General features: G+C 37.1%; 1 protein-coding gene across 4 annotated transcripts in view; it reads left to right on the plus strand.

Moving 5' to 3' along the window:
- Window positions 1–17626, plus strand: part of npnta (nephronectin a) — a 176175-nt gene that overhangs the window by 90485 nt on the left and 68064 nt on the right. For 2 of the 4 annotated variants that reach the window (XM_039759199.1, XM_039759200.1), the window contains 2 exons: window positions 2080–2172; window positions 13841–13936. In XM_039759199.1, the coding sequence (XP_039615133.1) occupies window positions 2080–2172; window positions 13841–13936 (189 nt within the window). The remainder of the gene's footprint in view (window positions 1–2079; window positions 2173–13840; window positions 13937–17626) is intronic. The other 2 variants (XM_039759201.1, XM_039759202.1) reach the window with 1 other exon arrangement.

Here is a 17626-nt window from a genome sequence, read left to right on the forward strand (position 1 = left end):
TTACTTTAGACAAAAAAATTACCTAAATTTGCAAACACCCTCAAATATTCAAATACATATTATGTGCTTTGGAAACCATAAGAAGAATATATATAGCAGTACAATTATTTATCAAAAGGCATATTAATGAACTATATACATATACACACACAGTTACAGCTAGAAAATGTACTGTATATGGCCATTGAATTTCAAACGAAGTGTTTTGTACATTACTAGCAAATGCATGGTAAGGCAGTAATCAGAATCATCTTTATATATAAGTTAATAATTATAAACCATCATTTGAGAAAGCAAAGACTTAAGTGGAGAGAATAGAAAAGCTTACAGTTTTGCAGTAGGAGACTTTAAAAAATTAAAGAGGTATTTATATCCAAATAGCTAAAGGCTATTTAATTCTAAAGACTCTCCACAGAGTATAAATGCAAATTTTCAAAACTCATATTTAGTTGTGCTGCAGTCTCTCAAATACATGAAAGTACTGAAAATGAAAAATGAATATGTTGGGAGGGAGAGCATGACTTTTCTCAAACAAAAGGGGTCCTTGATTATTGCTTCTCTTAATTGGAGTACTTGTTCAGTTGCTCCTTGAAATATGTGCTTGGACGAATACAACACTATATCATCTGCTGGTTATGAGTGTTAATATAAAATTGAGAATTGAGCTGTTTTATGTGCTAAATGGGTTAAGCATTATGCACTGAAGGGGGACTTTTTTTTTTTTTTTAAAAAAAACAATGCTGCCTCATGTTATTGTCGGCTTATACTTTTAGACAGATAGGCACTAACTTTATTTCAACAATACTTGACGAAAGTGTTGGGTTTACAGCTCTTGGAGGCCAATGTGCAGACCTCATGGAAGCCCTTTTCTTTTACCAGAATAAGTGATAATGAGAAATAACGTTCACTATTTTTATGCATTGTGTGCACATCTGATATGAATGCAAAAATTGTGTCAGTAAGACAGAAGTCTTGAAATTTGTTTCACAGTCAGTATAGACTTGTCATTTATTCAAACATACAAAAACAGTTTATTTATTATTTTAAGCAGGTGCCCTATTTGTCTAAATACTGTACATACCTATTTATCTGCCTCTGTTTGGCAATCAGAACAGCCGTATCTTCCAGATACCAACAACTATTATTTTAATTATTTATGCCAAATTATTTAAACACCCTGAATATTTAAAAAAATTTACTTATTTCATATGTTTTCTTAAGTTGATTAAAGTGTTCTTGTGTATGGATAACTACACAGTTTTTGGGAAGCAGAGTTTACAATGAATAGTAAAGCTGGTTTATTTTATGTTGTTGAGGCTGAAAGGCTCCAGTAAGTTTGGCCTGGGATATACAATCTCTACTTTATAAAGAGTACTGCTGTTGCTGACACTTTTCCTAAAGCTTGTTGCTGCATCCTACATCACCTAGGTAGGTATCATTATCTCCACATGAAGAAAACATCAAGTCACTACACACTGAATTTAAGACGGGTTCTTTTACAATGCATACTCAGTTCTTGGCCAATAAACTAGGCTGTTATATTGTTATATACATTGATGTATCCACACACTCAAAGTAAACCAAGTAGGTTATCTGTAAGGCCATTGCAACATCTACTGAAAAAAATCTAGTATAAATATTGTCTTATTTAAAATGTTCATTAGAAACTTTGCATTTTGTACATAAGTAATCAATTTTATTTTGTAGTGATAACTTTGAAAACATGATAAAGTACAAGTGTTACTAAATAAATATACTTTTTTGGAAAATCACAAAGATGATGTTTTCAAGGTCTCTTTCTTGGGATACTTTGTCTGTGCAGCTTTTACAAAAAAGAGTCTGGATTGAACAAGTTCACAGGCTGATATTGCAAAGAACAACTTCTAAATAGTAACAGTTACACACAGAAAGAGAGAATCTAAATGAAAGTGTTAACTCTCGAGTCTTAATTTGTACCCTAATTAAAAAATTCAGCCTTGGGTTGTATTAATGGGTATTGTGATGTTGTCTGTTTTAGATTTCCTGTCGGGTGATTCAATCTCCAAAACATAACTGCTTTTTGCTTTTTCATTTTAACAGCATTGTGCCAGCCAGGTTGCAAACATGGGGAATGCGTTGGACCAAATAAGTGCAAATGCTACCCGGGATATACTGGCAAAACCTGCAATCAGGGTAAGTTAGATAACCCCACATGGCCAAAGAGGGGCTCCTGGAACGAACCAAACCGGTTGTGGCTTTGTGAACAGACATGGTCTGTGACTTTCAGCTGACCCTGAGGACTTTGAATTCTGGCAACACATTCACATAAATTCCAAAGTATGTCTGCTATTCTCACTCAGGGCCCTTGGTAGCTTCATTATTTGGGACTGCAAAAATGCTCTTAGTAGTGGGAGATCAGATGTCAGTGAAGCACCTGGTGTTCAATAAATGTGAGTTAAGGTTTGAAGAAAAAGCTATGATTAAATCCTGGCTCATTTTTAAGCAACTCATCTGTTGTATTCAAATATGCTATGGGTCACAATTCAGTGCTCTACTGAATTCCATGTTATTATTTGTATTTACGTTTTTATCATTGTTTTGTTATACCATACTAGTGTATTCCATGTTATTACTTGTATAATTATTTTTTTATCATTGCTTTTGTTCTACCATTGTGCTTTTTTGTTTTTTTGTGTTACTTCACATTTTGTTGCAATCTACATGGCTGCTGCCATATTTATGGTTACTGTGACCATGTTTATGGTTACAGCACCCAAATCCTGTTTAAGATGGTGGCACACATTGTAAGGTATACAAGTGTTTCATGTTTAGCGCAGTTAGGGAAAGAACCTATTTGCTTACAGTTGGGACTCACTTGCAGTGTTATTTTTTACTTACATTTCACCTTTCTTATTTGATTTAATGATCAGTAGCATTCTGACTTTTTGATACTGTATTTAGACCCTGGTCTGTCCCTTGACTACCCTTGATTAACACTCTGTGAGTTTTGGTTACTTCATCTCCTTACCATGTCATGGCTGAGTTGATCAGTGCAATCGGTCCATGGGAGGTTTAAGGTGATCCAGGAACAGTTCAAATCCTAGTTTTAACACAGTTTCTCAAAAAAAAAAAAGAAAAGAATTTAAAAGCTATTCAAAAATGCTAAGACTGAGCAGAAACCCAGGGGTCCCAATTATGGCTCAATAATGGTGAGAGGAGTACAGTTAAATAATGAGCTTATGGTGGACAGAGGCAGACGAACCTGATATTTAATGTGGGACCGAGACTGCATTAGCCATGGGCACGTCCGTCACTGAGGTACAATAATATGAAGGTTATGACCTATATATCATACCTTAAGTCTGTGAAGTAAATGGCTTTTAGGGATGTTTATGTTTCTTAGTTGTTTTATTTAAATTCAAGCCAAATGCAATACATCACCACTCTACAGTTACTGTGTCCTTGGTGCACTGGATGCTACCAGGTAGTCAGTTTGTTTTACCATGAGCAAGTTCGCACTGCATGTCGTTAGAGCAGACACTTAGCGAAGCAGAAGGACTGTTGCAGTTCACTTAACCTACAGATTCTATCACTACAGGTTCAACCTATTTAAGACAGACTGAAATCTAATAAGCTTATTTCTGTCCTAATAGCAGTTACTCTCTGATGGATGTATTTACAGTGCACCAGTTTTGGAATGTCTTTTGTAATGCGTGCAATGATAAAAAGAATTGCATTTTTTTTTTTCCATCAGATGGCACATCACAAACCTTTGCACTGCTTTTATAAATCCCAGATCCGCCTTAATAAAAAGAATACGTGTCTGTGTATCTGCCCAGTTGCTATGTCCCTGTATGCCATTTGGTGTGGGATTTTGTAAAGTGCTAATATTTGTGATCCGCCATCTGCTGTAAAGAAAGAGGCAAAAGATGACAACATCTAAATATTGTTTGCACATGATTATTTGCTTCATATAAAAAATTGCATACACAGTAAAAATACATTAACCTAGCACCTTTTACAAACAAGGTGCTGTTACACTGTTAATAGGAGGCTGGCTTATGCAAGTAAGATTTTTCTTTATATATAACATTCATAAGACAATTATTTCTATTATTATTTCAGTACCTAATGTACATGTTTCATGCACACAAAATGGTTTACTTTGAATATATAAAAATACTAAATGTTTTTATTTTGTACTTTCCAAATGATACTATATTTTTGTTCATTTTCCTGAAACTAAAACCACACCACTTTCCTTTGTTAAGCTGAAGAATGGTTTGCCTACTAGCCATCCGCTTGATAGTCAGAGGAACTGCTCACGTAGATGAATGATAAGAAGTCTACACAGAAAAACAAAATCCTTGCATAGGTCCATATCATCCACAAATTATATAAAACATTATTTTTGACTTTTAAATTTAGGGCAAAAATGCCTTACATTAATAGATTATTGGATTTTTTGGTTTTGATATGAATTTTTCTACTGATTTTCTAATTCAGTTCAGCACTTGGTGCAAGTTGAAGCCAGCCATGGTAAGAGCGTCAACCCCTCTCAGGGCACATACTCGGCCATACAAATTTAGAGACGTTGGTTAATTTGACTTGCACATCACTGGGATGTCTGTGGAAAACTACAAAGAACTTGGAAACTCCAAGTAGGCAGTATAGACTCGAACACTAGAACCTGAAACTATGGGTATGCAGATGCTGCAACATGTTGTCCTTGTTATGAAATGTAAACCAAAAACACCTGCCAACATCACAAATGATCACAGTTTTGTTTTATTTTAAGTTCGCAGATCTTTTCCATAATTTACTGTTTCTAGGCTCATTTTTTCGGTGTATTTTCTACATTGTGACAATAACGGCTTTATTCTGTCTAGAAAGTCCTAAAATATCAAACATTTCAATTCCTTTTTGTCAGTTTCTGAACAGATTAGTTCTCTAACATTGTTGGGCTTGATTCTAAATCTAGTATATAAGCTTTGTGTTGTAGTTTCTGTCTTTTTCTCCTCTTTACTTTGGGGGTAAAAAGATGATTGGTGTTTATAAATATGGTGACTAGAAACAGTTATTTGAAAATCAAGACCCAGCTATACTTCTGTCCAGAGCCAAAATGACAACCAGCAAATCATTCTGCTTGATGTTAGTACACCAACTATCAAATAAGACTAGGAAACTGCACAGTCACCAATGAAAGACAAATAAGAACTTTCCATGAGAACCAAAGTGTTCACCTGTAGGCATACATAGACAACACATGTGAGGAGATAAATAACTAACAACTAGTGCTGCCTTGCTCTACCCTTATATGTAGTAATACAATGTGGATTCTAAACTACCAAGGCCCATATATGAAGCAGAATCAATTTTGTCTGCAAGAAATTGAAATTGCATCCCGCCCTGCCATGTGTTTGGAATTAGATAATAGTTTCCCAAATGCAAATATGAGAATATGCCTGGGTTTTCTCCCACATCCCACTGAATGTAATTGTAGTACATCGTAGCTAAATGTTTTTGAGCAACAAGCTCTTGCCTACATCAAGAGAAAAAACTGGAGGGATTTCCTCTAAGGTTGGAACTAGGTCAGCTCCATTCTAATTGAGGGTTGAGACTCAATGGAGGAATGCACCTTGGTCATTTCCTTTGCCTGAGGCAAATTACTGGGGATGCACGCCTTTCCTTGGCCTGAAGTCTGTATAACTCCTTAAAAGAGTATGCAGTTTCAGCTATTGCCTAAGTCTATCCTGTGTGAACCTTTACCTTTAGAGATGTACTTTATGGCGTGTACTGACACGTACATTTTATTTAACTAATCAATGGGAGTCCTTAATCGGAACCCTGTTCACAAGGTCCAACAAAAGAGCAGTGGTCAGTTTAATTGTATGAAATAATTGAGGTAAATGACATGCTGCCCCTTCCTACTCCTTCCTAGTCAGCGTTAGTCAGAAACAAGATACCCCATAATTATCATCTCAGAAAATCCTATTTGGAATGTAAAATCAACTGGTTTCACGTTGCAGAGTGCTGGAACCATGTCACATTCATCTTCTGAAAGCCTCAACACTGGTTTGTTAAAGCTTTTCCCTCCAATTCTTATCTTACCTCAATCTGCTCAGCACTACTGCTTTCATGGCAATTAGATGTGGGTGGGATCATTATATAAATAAAACATACATATTTATGTACAGTATGTATACACAGAACTGAGAAATTATAAAATCCACTTGTGATACAAAGCCAGAAGAAAAGCAACAAGATCTAAAATAATCGGCTGCAAAAAATGTCATGAAGATTTGGCATATATCATCAGTACACCATCTTCTGTTGCTTCCTTTTTGTTGGCAGGATGGGATGCCACTTTGTTGCAGGTCATGCAAATGTGACCGCACATTCATTCCCTCCCAGATGACCGACTAACCATAGTTGGCCTAACAGCCTGTCTTTCGGAGTTTTGGTTTACATTTCAGTCTTCAGAGAATGTCACTATATGGCCAAGTGGCCGGGGTAATAGACTATAACTCATCAATTTTTGTCATTTTATTTCCTAATTCATGCATAGTATGTGGCCCTGTGGCAAATAACCTAATGCCAACACTATTCTAGTTGTAGAAATATTTAATAGCTATTTTGAAAAGTCAGCTAAGTAAATGTAAAAAAGATCATGGAGCGAATATTCATGACTTCAAACAGCAAATGCTTAAAGAATCAAACCTATTGCAGGATGAAGGTCTATCACATGGCAGTACCATTAAGCTGTTTACTTGCAGTTCATCTAGCTTCTAATTTCCACAAATTAAGGTATATCATTAACTATAGAGCATTTTATGTGTAATACAGAAATTTAGTTGCATTTTATTTAGTATTCCCATTATCAGAGGAACACTAGATTGTACAGTATGAGGAGGCTGCCAGTGCTGCTTGCTGGAGATATTTTCTTACCCCAGATTTAAATAATGCTTGTTCCTTAGAGAGGCATGCACTTTTATCTGTGTTGGGAAATAAAATTCAGGTTTATTTTATTTTTTAGTATAAACTTTCTTAATCTGCTGCTTGCCTTAATAAGCACAATGAAGAAAAGTAATCTTGTGGGGATGGAGTGGTGATTTACTGGGGAAATACATTTTTATTCATTTTCTGTACACATAGCAGTGCTGGGCTCTGATGTCCACACAGGTAGTATCAGCTGCAAAACACAAGTCAGCCCTGGTTCATGAAAGGGCGCACCTACATGTGTCCCCTTGCCTGTTTACACTGGGCCACTTCTGATTCATTGATTAATGTAATCTACATGTGTTTGAAATTAACAAGGAAAAAAGTGGTGTAAATCCCCTTAGTTGAACCTCCAGTCCTGTATGTTCTGATGTGACTTAATCCATCGTTGGGATCTCTTCAGGCCAAGATCTGTCTTGGTTTCACAAGTTGCAAGGAGAAGAACCAGCTCTGCAAGAGGCACCAGTCCATGGCTAGGCATATAAGCACATGGGGCCATTTCATCCTTTAAATGTTTTTTTTTTTTTTTTTTTTTTATTTATTTATTTTTTTTATTTTATTAGAGAGGCCCGAGTTCTGTTGGTAGTGACTTTGCTGGTAATTTTTCATGCCTGACAGTGTTAATGTACCTCAGTAGAACTGGGAGTTGGGAACAAGTAGAAGGGCACAGGTAATTCAATGGTGTGTTCTTGGGATCATTTATACTGTACTTTTGTTATGACACAGATTATCTTTACTAGTTCTAGTTGCCTTCCATACAATAAACTGTAAGGAATTTGCTTGCGGGGATATGTCTGCTGAAGGACCCATCAGTCATTACTAATTTTCTGCACTACTAGAAACTGTGCATCCCGAAAGCCTGGCAGCCTCTTCTCCATTCTAACTGGCAGCTCTGAACACATGTTGTTACAGCTCCCCTCTTTCTTTTTTAATTTATATGTCTAAGTGTTTGAACCAGAAAATTTAAATTCAGTCTCGTTTATTCATCTGTACAAAGCCTGCTGCAAAGATCTTATAATATTCTGGCCACATGTTCATTTGGAAGCCTTGTTTCATCCTGAGGGCTTAAAAATTCTATGTATAGTATTTCTATTTTTTGCAGTAGCATTTCCAGTTTGTTCAACCTTTTAACATTGGCACTACTCAATATCCATGTGTTTTTTCCACTTTTAAGTTAATTTTACCATGCATGATGTAGCCTGTTTTTCTTTTCCCCCCCTTATTTTCATTTTGTTTGCTTTCTTCATTATGAATGTCATACGTTAACATTCTTTTGCTTTATCTTGATTTTTTTTTTTTTTTTTGAGTGTCCTTAGTTTGTGTAGTTGGTATGGTAAGATGCTGAAGCAGTTTCAAGTTAAGCATTTTTTAAAGAACACTGGTGCTATAGGATTACTCTTGAGGAGTAAATGCATGATGGACAAAACTTATTTAATATATTACCCAGCTCTCATATAGTCTGTTGATCAGTTTTATTCAGGCAGTATGGTCAGGTGATTAATGCATTTGACTGCAGACTTTCAGTCCCTACCTCTACCCCACATTGTGACCCTGTGCCCATTGCTGACCAGCCTATGCTACACCTGTGACAGAGAGTATGACAACAATTGTAGCATGGATCTGAACTTGTAAAGTACATTAGGATGGTGTTCACTATAGAAAATCACAATATAAAATAAAGTTGTACCCATGTCTCTATATAAGAATTAGCTTTAATTTTGGTGCCTTAAGTGTGATCCTTGAAGTAAGAATTTGATGTGTAATGAAAATGAAAAAGTATACAGTACATACTACAAGAAATGTCAAGTTTATTGATGTGTACACAATTCACATTTTACGTATGTCTTACACAGAGTAATGACAGTACCAACAACGGATAAAAAAAGCCAATGAATATAGCATCATAACCAACCTCTATAAATGGTATACAGTCATCTCTTTTTGTTTAACATTTCTTTATCCAATTTTTCACTACCACGGCTCTTGGAATTGAGAATCTGGATAAAACATTTTTTTTCCTTCCTGACCTATTTTCATAAGTGGATTTGAACTGGATTCCCAGGGATAACTGTTCAAGAAAACAATCATGCATTTGTCAGTATGAGTGGTTGTTCAGTAACCTAATCATGGCTGGATATAATATAAGCTATTTCTGAATGTAGTCATGTGAGTGATTATGCTCCTGTACCATTTTCCAGAATGCAAAGGAAAGGTATAAAAATGACTATGCAGGACGGCTGAGGTATTTAATAATACTGTTTGCCTTTCTAAGGCAGCATGTGCTATATACAGTATGTCCTGAACAGAAGGTCGCCTTGTGCCAATATTATAATAGTCTTTGACAGCTTCAGTGCCATCTGTAGTTCTTTGCAGTACTGAGCTAAACAAGTGCCATACCAAGATGTTAGGCAGCTAGAAAGAATGGGCTCCATTGTGCACTTGTAGAGGTTGGTGAGCACAGATGGAAAAATCAGCATTTTCCTTCGACATACTGTATAAGAAAGTAAAGGCACTGGTTAGCCTTCATGGCTATATCCAAGATTTAGTGTTCCCACTTCAGATCATCAGTGATGGTAACTTAAGGAAAAAGAAAGCTACTGACCCTCTCTTAAGTATTAGCCCTATAGTAGATGGGAGAATGTCATCCTGGTACCACCTAGTCAGAAGAACATCAATTCTCTATAACCAGTCTTATTGTTTGCAATTAGGCCTAGAGTGGTGGTGTCGTCATTAAATTTAACTAAGTAGTAGGTAAAAAAAAACTACAACAGTGGCCATGTCACAGACTATGGGACTGACTATGCATGTCACTGAAAAATGTGGAGAAATTGACGGTACCAGTCCACCCATACAGGTAAATGACAATTATAAAGTGCAAAGTACAGTTGAATAGGGTTACACTAAGTCTTTCTTTCACTGACCACATTGTAACTGTCCCTCAGTCTTGCATATTCATTCAGTATAACCTCCACAAGAGCAGAGCATATCTGAAAGAGTATGTAGCACATCTCCTGGTTCATGCAATGAGGTCTTGACTACTGTTGCTCTCTACTGGCAGGAATACCTGCATGTGCTACCAGGTCACTGCAAATGATATTTCTTGTGTTAAAGCAGACATGTGCACATAACACTTTTGTCAGATAGCTACACTGGTTCCCTGTAGCATCGTGCATTAAGTTCAAATATTTGATGCTTCTCTACAGAATAGTCAAGGGACAAGCGCCTATGTAAATGGAGACACTCATGAGGTCTTATGCTTCTTCTCAACCACTCGTGTGCTAGTGAACAGGACCTGGTAATGCCCCTTTGCATGGCAAATGACATCAAATGGCTGGTGGAATGGGCTGGCCAACACCATCCGAACTCCTGAATCCATTGTGTTTGAAAAGTGTTGAGAACTCTCCTGTTCTGAGAATATTGGTCAAATTGGTAATACCTTTGATAGGTGATGTAACTAAGGAAAGATTAACTTGTTTTGTGTTCTGGTTTAAAGCTTTTCACTTGTGATGATCTACCTGTATTTTGCAACCTTGTCCAGTACCTTTTGTTCCTAAACAGTCCCCCAGACTGATGTTTACTCTATTGTGTTGACCTCTTTTGTAAATTGCTTTGTAGAAAAGCGTTTTCTAAGGAATTTGGTAATCGACTTAGATGGTACAGCAATGTGCAATGCTGAGCTCTAGTTTAAAATTCGCACTCTGGCAGAGATGTTATTCTTCATGTATTGCAGGCTAGTATGAACTGCAAGGGATATGACACTCTCAGTGGGCCGGTTGTGACAATGACAATATGCAAAATGGAGGTGATTGTGACTACCTGGAATTTTGTGTTCAATGTGTCCTAGCACCAGGCTCTTCAAGTATTTCATTCAATGAATGTGAGTGCCACTGGTGTGTCATCATTGAGACTGTCTACTTTTGTGTTTTTGGACAGGGATAAATATTTGCTGTGATTTTGATAGTTGTGGGACCAGAGATTCTGTCAATGAGATTATAAAGTTGTTATTTAAAATGGAATTTCTTTTATGTTTCCATATCTCTGACTTGTTAGTATGCTATAAAGTTTGGATTTCACTGTTGATCTGCAGTTTTTTATTAAGAGATTTGCAGGTTGTTGTTTTTGTAAGCACACAGTCATCCATACATTTTTGTGGAAACTGATTTTGACAGTAGCACACTCACCCAGGTTTGATGAGACATCTCTAAACATGTCACATTTTATATAATCAACCAGTCCTGCAGTTTCTCCAATTTTCACTACGGTATGTGAGAGTCGCATTGTTTTTAGAAGATTATCTGTGCTTGTAAGAACTGCATTTTAAACATTTAAAAATTCTTATCTTTGGATTGAAAATAAAAGAACAGAAAAGGTTTTCACAATATGATCTACAATTTAATGTAAAGGTTTGCATATTAGGTAATAAGTATATTTTATTTAAAAAAATATATATTATTTTCAATGAGGAAAGCAATGTAAACGTTTTTTTCCCTGTATCAGAAAAGTTGTGTGTGAAGCTGAATCAAGGAGAATATGACATTCCATGAATAATGTTATAAGGTGCTGGAATACTAACTCCTGTTAGTCTTTGATTGGATTTAATGGCACCCACACACACACAACCAAAATTCGGAAGGACAAGCAGAGTGCAAGTGAGCCCTATAAGTGGTGCCATTACAGGGATGTCCAAACCTTTCAGAGCTTTTTTGTATAATAATGAACAGTTCATTTTTTTTTTTTTGCATCTTGAATTGAATAGGATCAGGTTTTGATCCTGTCTGTGAATAAAGGAAGCTAAGTCTGAGTGATAATCCTTTTAGCATAACGCAAAGGATCACGTTTGAAACCTGGACCTTGGAACTGAGCCTTTAGCATGATTGCATCCTTCAATGAAATGAGTAATACGTAAAGCATGATAGCTGTTATCAGGCAACTTTTGCAAATCATCTGGTTTGACCGAGAGTATATATGGGTATCAGATTTAATCCTACTACCAAATTGGAACTCAAATGCCAACGAAATGTAAATTACTTCTATTTGCTAATGAATGCGTGTTATTGAGGTAAATGATCTGTTTTCTTTCGGAAAAAATGAAGGGAACACGTAATCATCACAGTCTAAACACTAAGTCAGTTAGGCTTAAGGGATACCAATCTGTCCAGTAAGGAAGAATAAGTGATTGTGAATCAACTTCACCTGCTTTAGTGCAAATAAAAGTGACAACAGGTACCCTGGAGAGGCAACAGCAAAACACCCCCAAAAAAAGGAAATGGCTTTGCAGTTGATGGCCACAGACAATTGCTCTCTCTATATCCTTCCTGACTGATTCTTCTCTAGTTTTGCATTTTGCTAGTGTCCTTGTCATTACTGGTAGCATAAGGTGTTAACTGTAGCTGATTCAGGTTGCACAGGTAGTCCAGCACCTCCAGGATGGCCATAAATGCTGTTGCAAGAAGGTTTGCTGTGTCTCCGAGTGCAGTCTCAACAGCATGGAGGAGGTATCAGGAGATGGGCCATTACACAAGGAAATTTAGACAGGGCTGTCAAAGGGCAGCAACCCTGCAGCAAGACTGGTATCTTCTATTTTGTGCGAGGAGGAACATGAGGAGCACTGCCTTGCACAAACCTCCATGTGCTAGGAAATGGTACCCTGACTGCTGTTAGGTACCAGGATGAAATCCTCAGAGCCATTGTCAGATCTTAGGCTGGTGCAGTGGGACCTGGGTTCCTGATGGTGCAGGACAAATCCTGGCCTCATGTGGCCACAGTGTGTAGGCAGTTCATGGATGATGAGCATTGATGCCATTGACTGGCCTGTATGTTCCCCAGATGTGAATCCAATTGAGAACCTCTGGGACATTATGCATTGGTGCATCGAATGCCAGCAAATAGAGCCAGACTGTATATACAGTATGTGTACATGACTGTGTATGTGTGTGTGTGTATGTATGTACTGTGTATGTATATATATATATAGGTATACATACAAGTATACAAACTGCAAAAGTGAAGTGGAAGATGGGCCAGGGAATCCATGATGTTTGCCTTTCCCCTATATAGCAATGGTGGGGCTGGGGTACTGTGCGAAGAGTGATGTTTTTTAAATAATATACTGCAAATAATTTGGTGAATAATATACATGTAGAGGTCTGCATAAGGTATTTGCATTTTTAGAAGCTTGTGTGGATTATGAGGACATAACATTAACGCTTAATGTAGTTTGTGTTTTTATTTAGAGAAACCCAAAAATAAGAACAATAATGTGTCATCTTGGCTTCCACTTTTCTGAATAGAAAAATGGTAATGGTAAATTATTTCTAGTAAAAGACTTAACATTTCAGAGTTTGTAAAGTTTTTTGTTTGTCATTATGGAATATATCTTTGCCTATTTATATTTGTTTATTTTTGTAGATTTATGCTAATGCAGCCCTACTCCAACTGTTCAAAATGGTATCAGATCTCTTATTTAACACTTTCACAAGTGGCAGGAAGGTAACAACAATGTGCAGTGCTACTATGAAAGGAGTCTAGAATGGCGTATCTGACAAAACCAACCAAGGGATGAATTTGAAATTTAAATTATATGATATATTTAACACACTTTCTTGCTATGCTGACTTTAACAGTATGTAGTAGCTCCATCTTACAATGTGATGTTTTTATTTATTCTTTCTTTAAAGAAAAATGTCAGTCTAAATGTTATCAGCTGATTATGAGACAATAGTCAGTGGCCAGAAAAAAATAAAGCTATTTAGATTTAATGTTGAATTAAAGTTGTTTATAGAATAATCTGTGAGTCACCTGAAATGGGATGATTCACAGTCTAATTGTATCTGTCTTTGTTGTGTTGCTGGCTTTCACGAAGATGAATGGGAGTATGCCACCCCTCCACTGTGGGACACTTTTCCTCCTCTCTTTCTCCCTGTGGATCCTCCACCACCAGCAGGTGCCCCTGCAGCGGGTGAGCAAGTCCCTTTCTTGCCCATGAGGCAGCTCCCCTTCCATCTGCACGGCTTATACCAGGGGAGACGAGGCTGCCATCCCCTGATGTACAAAAGATGAAGGATACCAAAATCTGCTGTGGCAAAGCATGTGATTCCCTAAAGCAAAAGCCATTGGCTGAGCCTACCACACTTCTTATCAATCCTACTTATTTAGAGGAAATCTTTGCTTAGTGCTTATTTCTGTCTTTCTTTTCCTGCTTACAGGGCTGTTGTGCTTGCATCGTCATATCATATCTTGGTTTTTCCCCATAGTACAGAAATATTGTATGCAGACTAGTATAGTGACATTATAATTATTGCCCTGTATGTGTGTGTGTGAATAGTACACATTGTATAAAAATACATAGAGAGAGGTAGAGGTATTCTGTGTGTTTTTGTTAAGGGGTGTGTGTGCGTTTATATGTATATATGTGCACTATATATCTAAAACGTCTGTGGACATCTTACCATAACACTACCATAGGCATTCTTATTTAGTTGCCCTGACCTAGATAGATAGATAGATAGATACTTTATTAATCCCAAGGGGAAATTCATAATAGCCTCCACTCTTCAGAGAATGCTTTCCACAAGATTGTGGATTGTGTCTGTTGGAATTTGTGCCTTTTCAGCCAAAAGGGTGTTTGTGAGGTCAGTTACTGATGTTGGACGAGGACACCTGGCTTGCAGTCAACAGACCAATTGAACCCAAAGGATTTCAGCAGGGTTGAGGTCTAGGCTCTGTATAGGTCACTTGAGTTCCGCCATACCAGACTCATCAAACCATGTTTTTATGGATCTGAGTTTAAGCATAGGGGCACAGTCATACTGAAACTCTAAGGGCCTCCCCAAACTGCTACTACAAAGTTGGAAGTGTGCAGTTGTCTAAAATGTCTTTGTGTGCTTTAGCATTAATAGTACTGTAACCAAGGGGCTTAACCCAAATCCTGAAAACAACCCCAGACCATTATCTTTCTTCCGTCAAACTTTACAATAAGCACTATGCTGTCAGGAAGATAGGGGTTTGGCAGATGCCAGGATAATGCTATTTCAGACTACCAGAGAGTGAAGTGTGATTTATCACTGTAGAGAGCACATTTCCACTACTCCTAAATCCAATGGAGATGTGCTATGTGCTTAAGCTCTCAGCAGCCCTGCTCTCTGAGTTTGCATGGTTTACCATTTTGTTTAAAATCACTGAGCGCTCTAGTATGACCCATTCTACTGTCAATGGAGTTTGCAGGACTATATGGGTATGGCTGATATCCCTGAATTCAGTAATTTGGTGTTGTGTCCACATACTTTTGGCTAGCCATATAATGGATGGATGGATTGCAGGGGTCCAAGGAGAATCCCAGCAATATTAGGTGAAAGGCAAGCAGTGATCCTGCACACCCACACACACACTCTCACACTCGGTTCAGGTTAAAATCGGCAGTTAGTCTAACCTGCATATCTTTGGCCATGTGGGAGGAAAATTGGAGGACCTTGGGAAATACCCATAGAAGAGAATGTGTAAATATCACATGGATAATAGAGATACTGTATATATTTGTGTGTATATATATATATATATATATATATATATATATATATATATATATATATATATATATATACACTCAGCAAAAAAAGAAACGTTCCTTTTTCCAGGACTGTGTATTTCAACAATAAGGTTTTAAAAATCCAAATAACTTTACAGATCTTCATTGTAAAGGGTTTAAACAATGTTTTCCATGCATGTTCAATTAACCATAATCAATTAATTAACATGCCCCTGTGGAATGGTCGTTAAGACCTTAACAGCTTACAGAAAGTAGGCATTTAAGGTCACAGTTCTAAAAACGCAGGACACTAAAGAGACTTGTCTACCGACTGTGAAAAACACCCAAAGAAAGATGCCCAGGGTCCCTGCTTATCTGCGTGAACGTGCATTAGGCATGCTGCAGGGAGGCATGAGGACTGCTAATGTGGCTAGGGCAATAAATTGCCATGTCTGCACTGTGAGACGCCTAAGACAGCGCTACAGGGAGACAGGAAGGACAGCTGATCATCCTCACAGTGGAAGAGCCCGGATCTCAATCCCATTGAGCACGTCTGGGACCTGTTGGATCGCAGGGTGAGGGCTAGGGCCATTCCCCAGAAATGTCCAGGAACTTGCAGGTGCCTTGGTGGAAAAGTGGGGTAACATCTCACAGCAAGAACTGACAAATCTGGTCCAGTCCATGAGGAGGTAATGCACTGCAGTACTTCAAGCAGCTGGTGGCCACACCAGATACTGACTGGTACTTTTGATTTTGAGCCTCCCTTCATTCAGGGACACATTGTGAAACATTTTTAGTTTATGTCTTATGGTGTTGACTCTTTTAGTGTTCATACAAATATTTACACATTAAGTTTACTGAAAGTAAAACAGTTGAAAGTCAGAGGACGTTTCTTTTTTGCTGAGTATATATATATATATATATATATATATATATATATATATAGAGATATATAAATATATAGAGATATAAATATAGATATAATTTCTGATAAGGAATATCTTTTCCCTTTTGTTACAGTAGTTGTTACGACTGCAAAATTTAAAATACTTCTATGTCATGTGTGATATCGGGGGCAAGGCTGCTAAAGATTTCTTGCTGTACTCTTAAAAATATGAAAAACCTTTTTGAAACAGTTCTTTTAACCATATTAAAGATTTTATATTACCGTTTATCCTCATTCAGCCATTTTCTTAACACAGTCCATGTCAGGACACCAGTCCACCAACATGTTCATGTGTGCATCCAGCCACAGTAACTCTAACACCAATTTAGGACTTCCATTCAACCAAAAATACAACTTTGTAGGAGTAAACTGTCGAATCTAATGCAGTACATTTTAGTGGTTTAAATGATTTGGGTTTTTTTTTTTTTGCATTTAACACAGCAAAGAAAAAATATCAAATGTGTGTTGAATATGTCGAAACGTCAGATCTAGGAGATATGAAACTCAAAGTGCCAATGTAACTTTAATTCAAAATCATTTACTTGTTGACACACTAGTGGTGTTAACACTAACTGAACGCAAATGTTGTCTAAGAAGTTGAATGTACCTCTCATTATTTCATAATTAGAACTGGTATGGTTTTATATATTTTAGTCTTAAGCAAGCTGTTTACTGCTCCTTTCTTGGGGTCCCATTTTAGCATTTCACTAACAGCCCATTCTAGATTGCCTACACCCTCTGGTAGTTGATGCTGGGTATGGTATTCCTGATCTGTGCCGAAAGTGACTTTCATTTTTGTATGCACAACAGAATGAAAATGCAGCCTGTGCCCCAAGTTAGCCCTCAGAGGGGTTCTTCAAAGTTTTATAAAGAGAAGCTAAACTGATCACAACTGAAAGTTTATAACATTTTTACAGTTCTAAACAGGATGTATTCAAATGTAGTTTTAATTGTTGTAAAGCCACATGTAGGTATTTATTGAGTATTATTTTTCGACACAGTTAAAGTCTTTTCAACTGCCCTACTATTAAATCTCAATTTAATGTACAGTGTAACTGCAACACTGCAAGCTGGAATACCCCATCAGTATTTTGCAAACTTTTTAAATTACTCACATGTACAGTAAGTGTTAATTATACATAAAAGTAAAATAACGACTATCCAATGATCATGGCCTT

Source organism: Polypterus senegalus, chromosome 7 (assembly GCF_016835505.1).
Source record: "Polypterus senegalus isolate Bchr_013 chromosome 7, ASM1683550v1, whole genome shotgun sequence".
NCBI classification, from domain to species: domain Eukaryota; kingdom Metazoa; phylum Chordata; class Cladistia; order Polypteriformes; family Polypteridae; genus Polypterus; species Polypterus senegalus.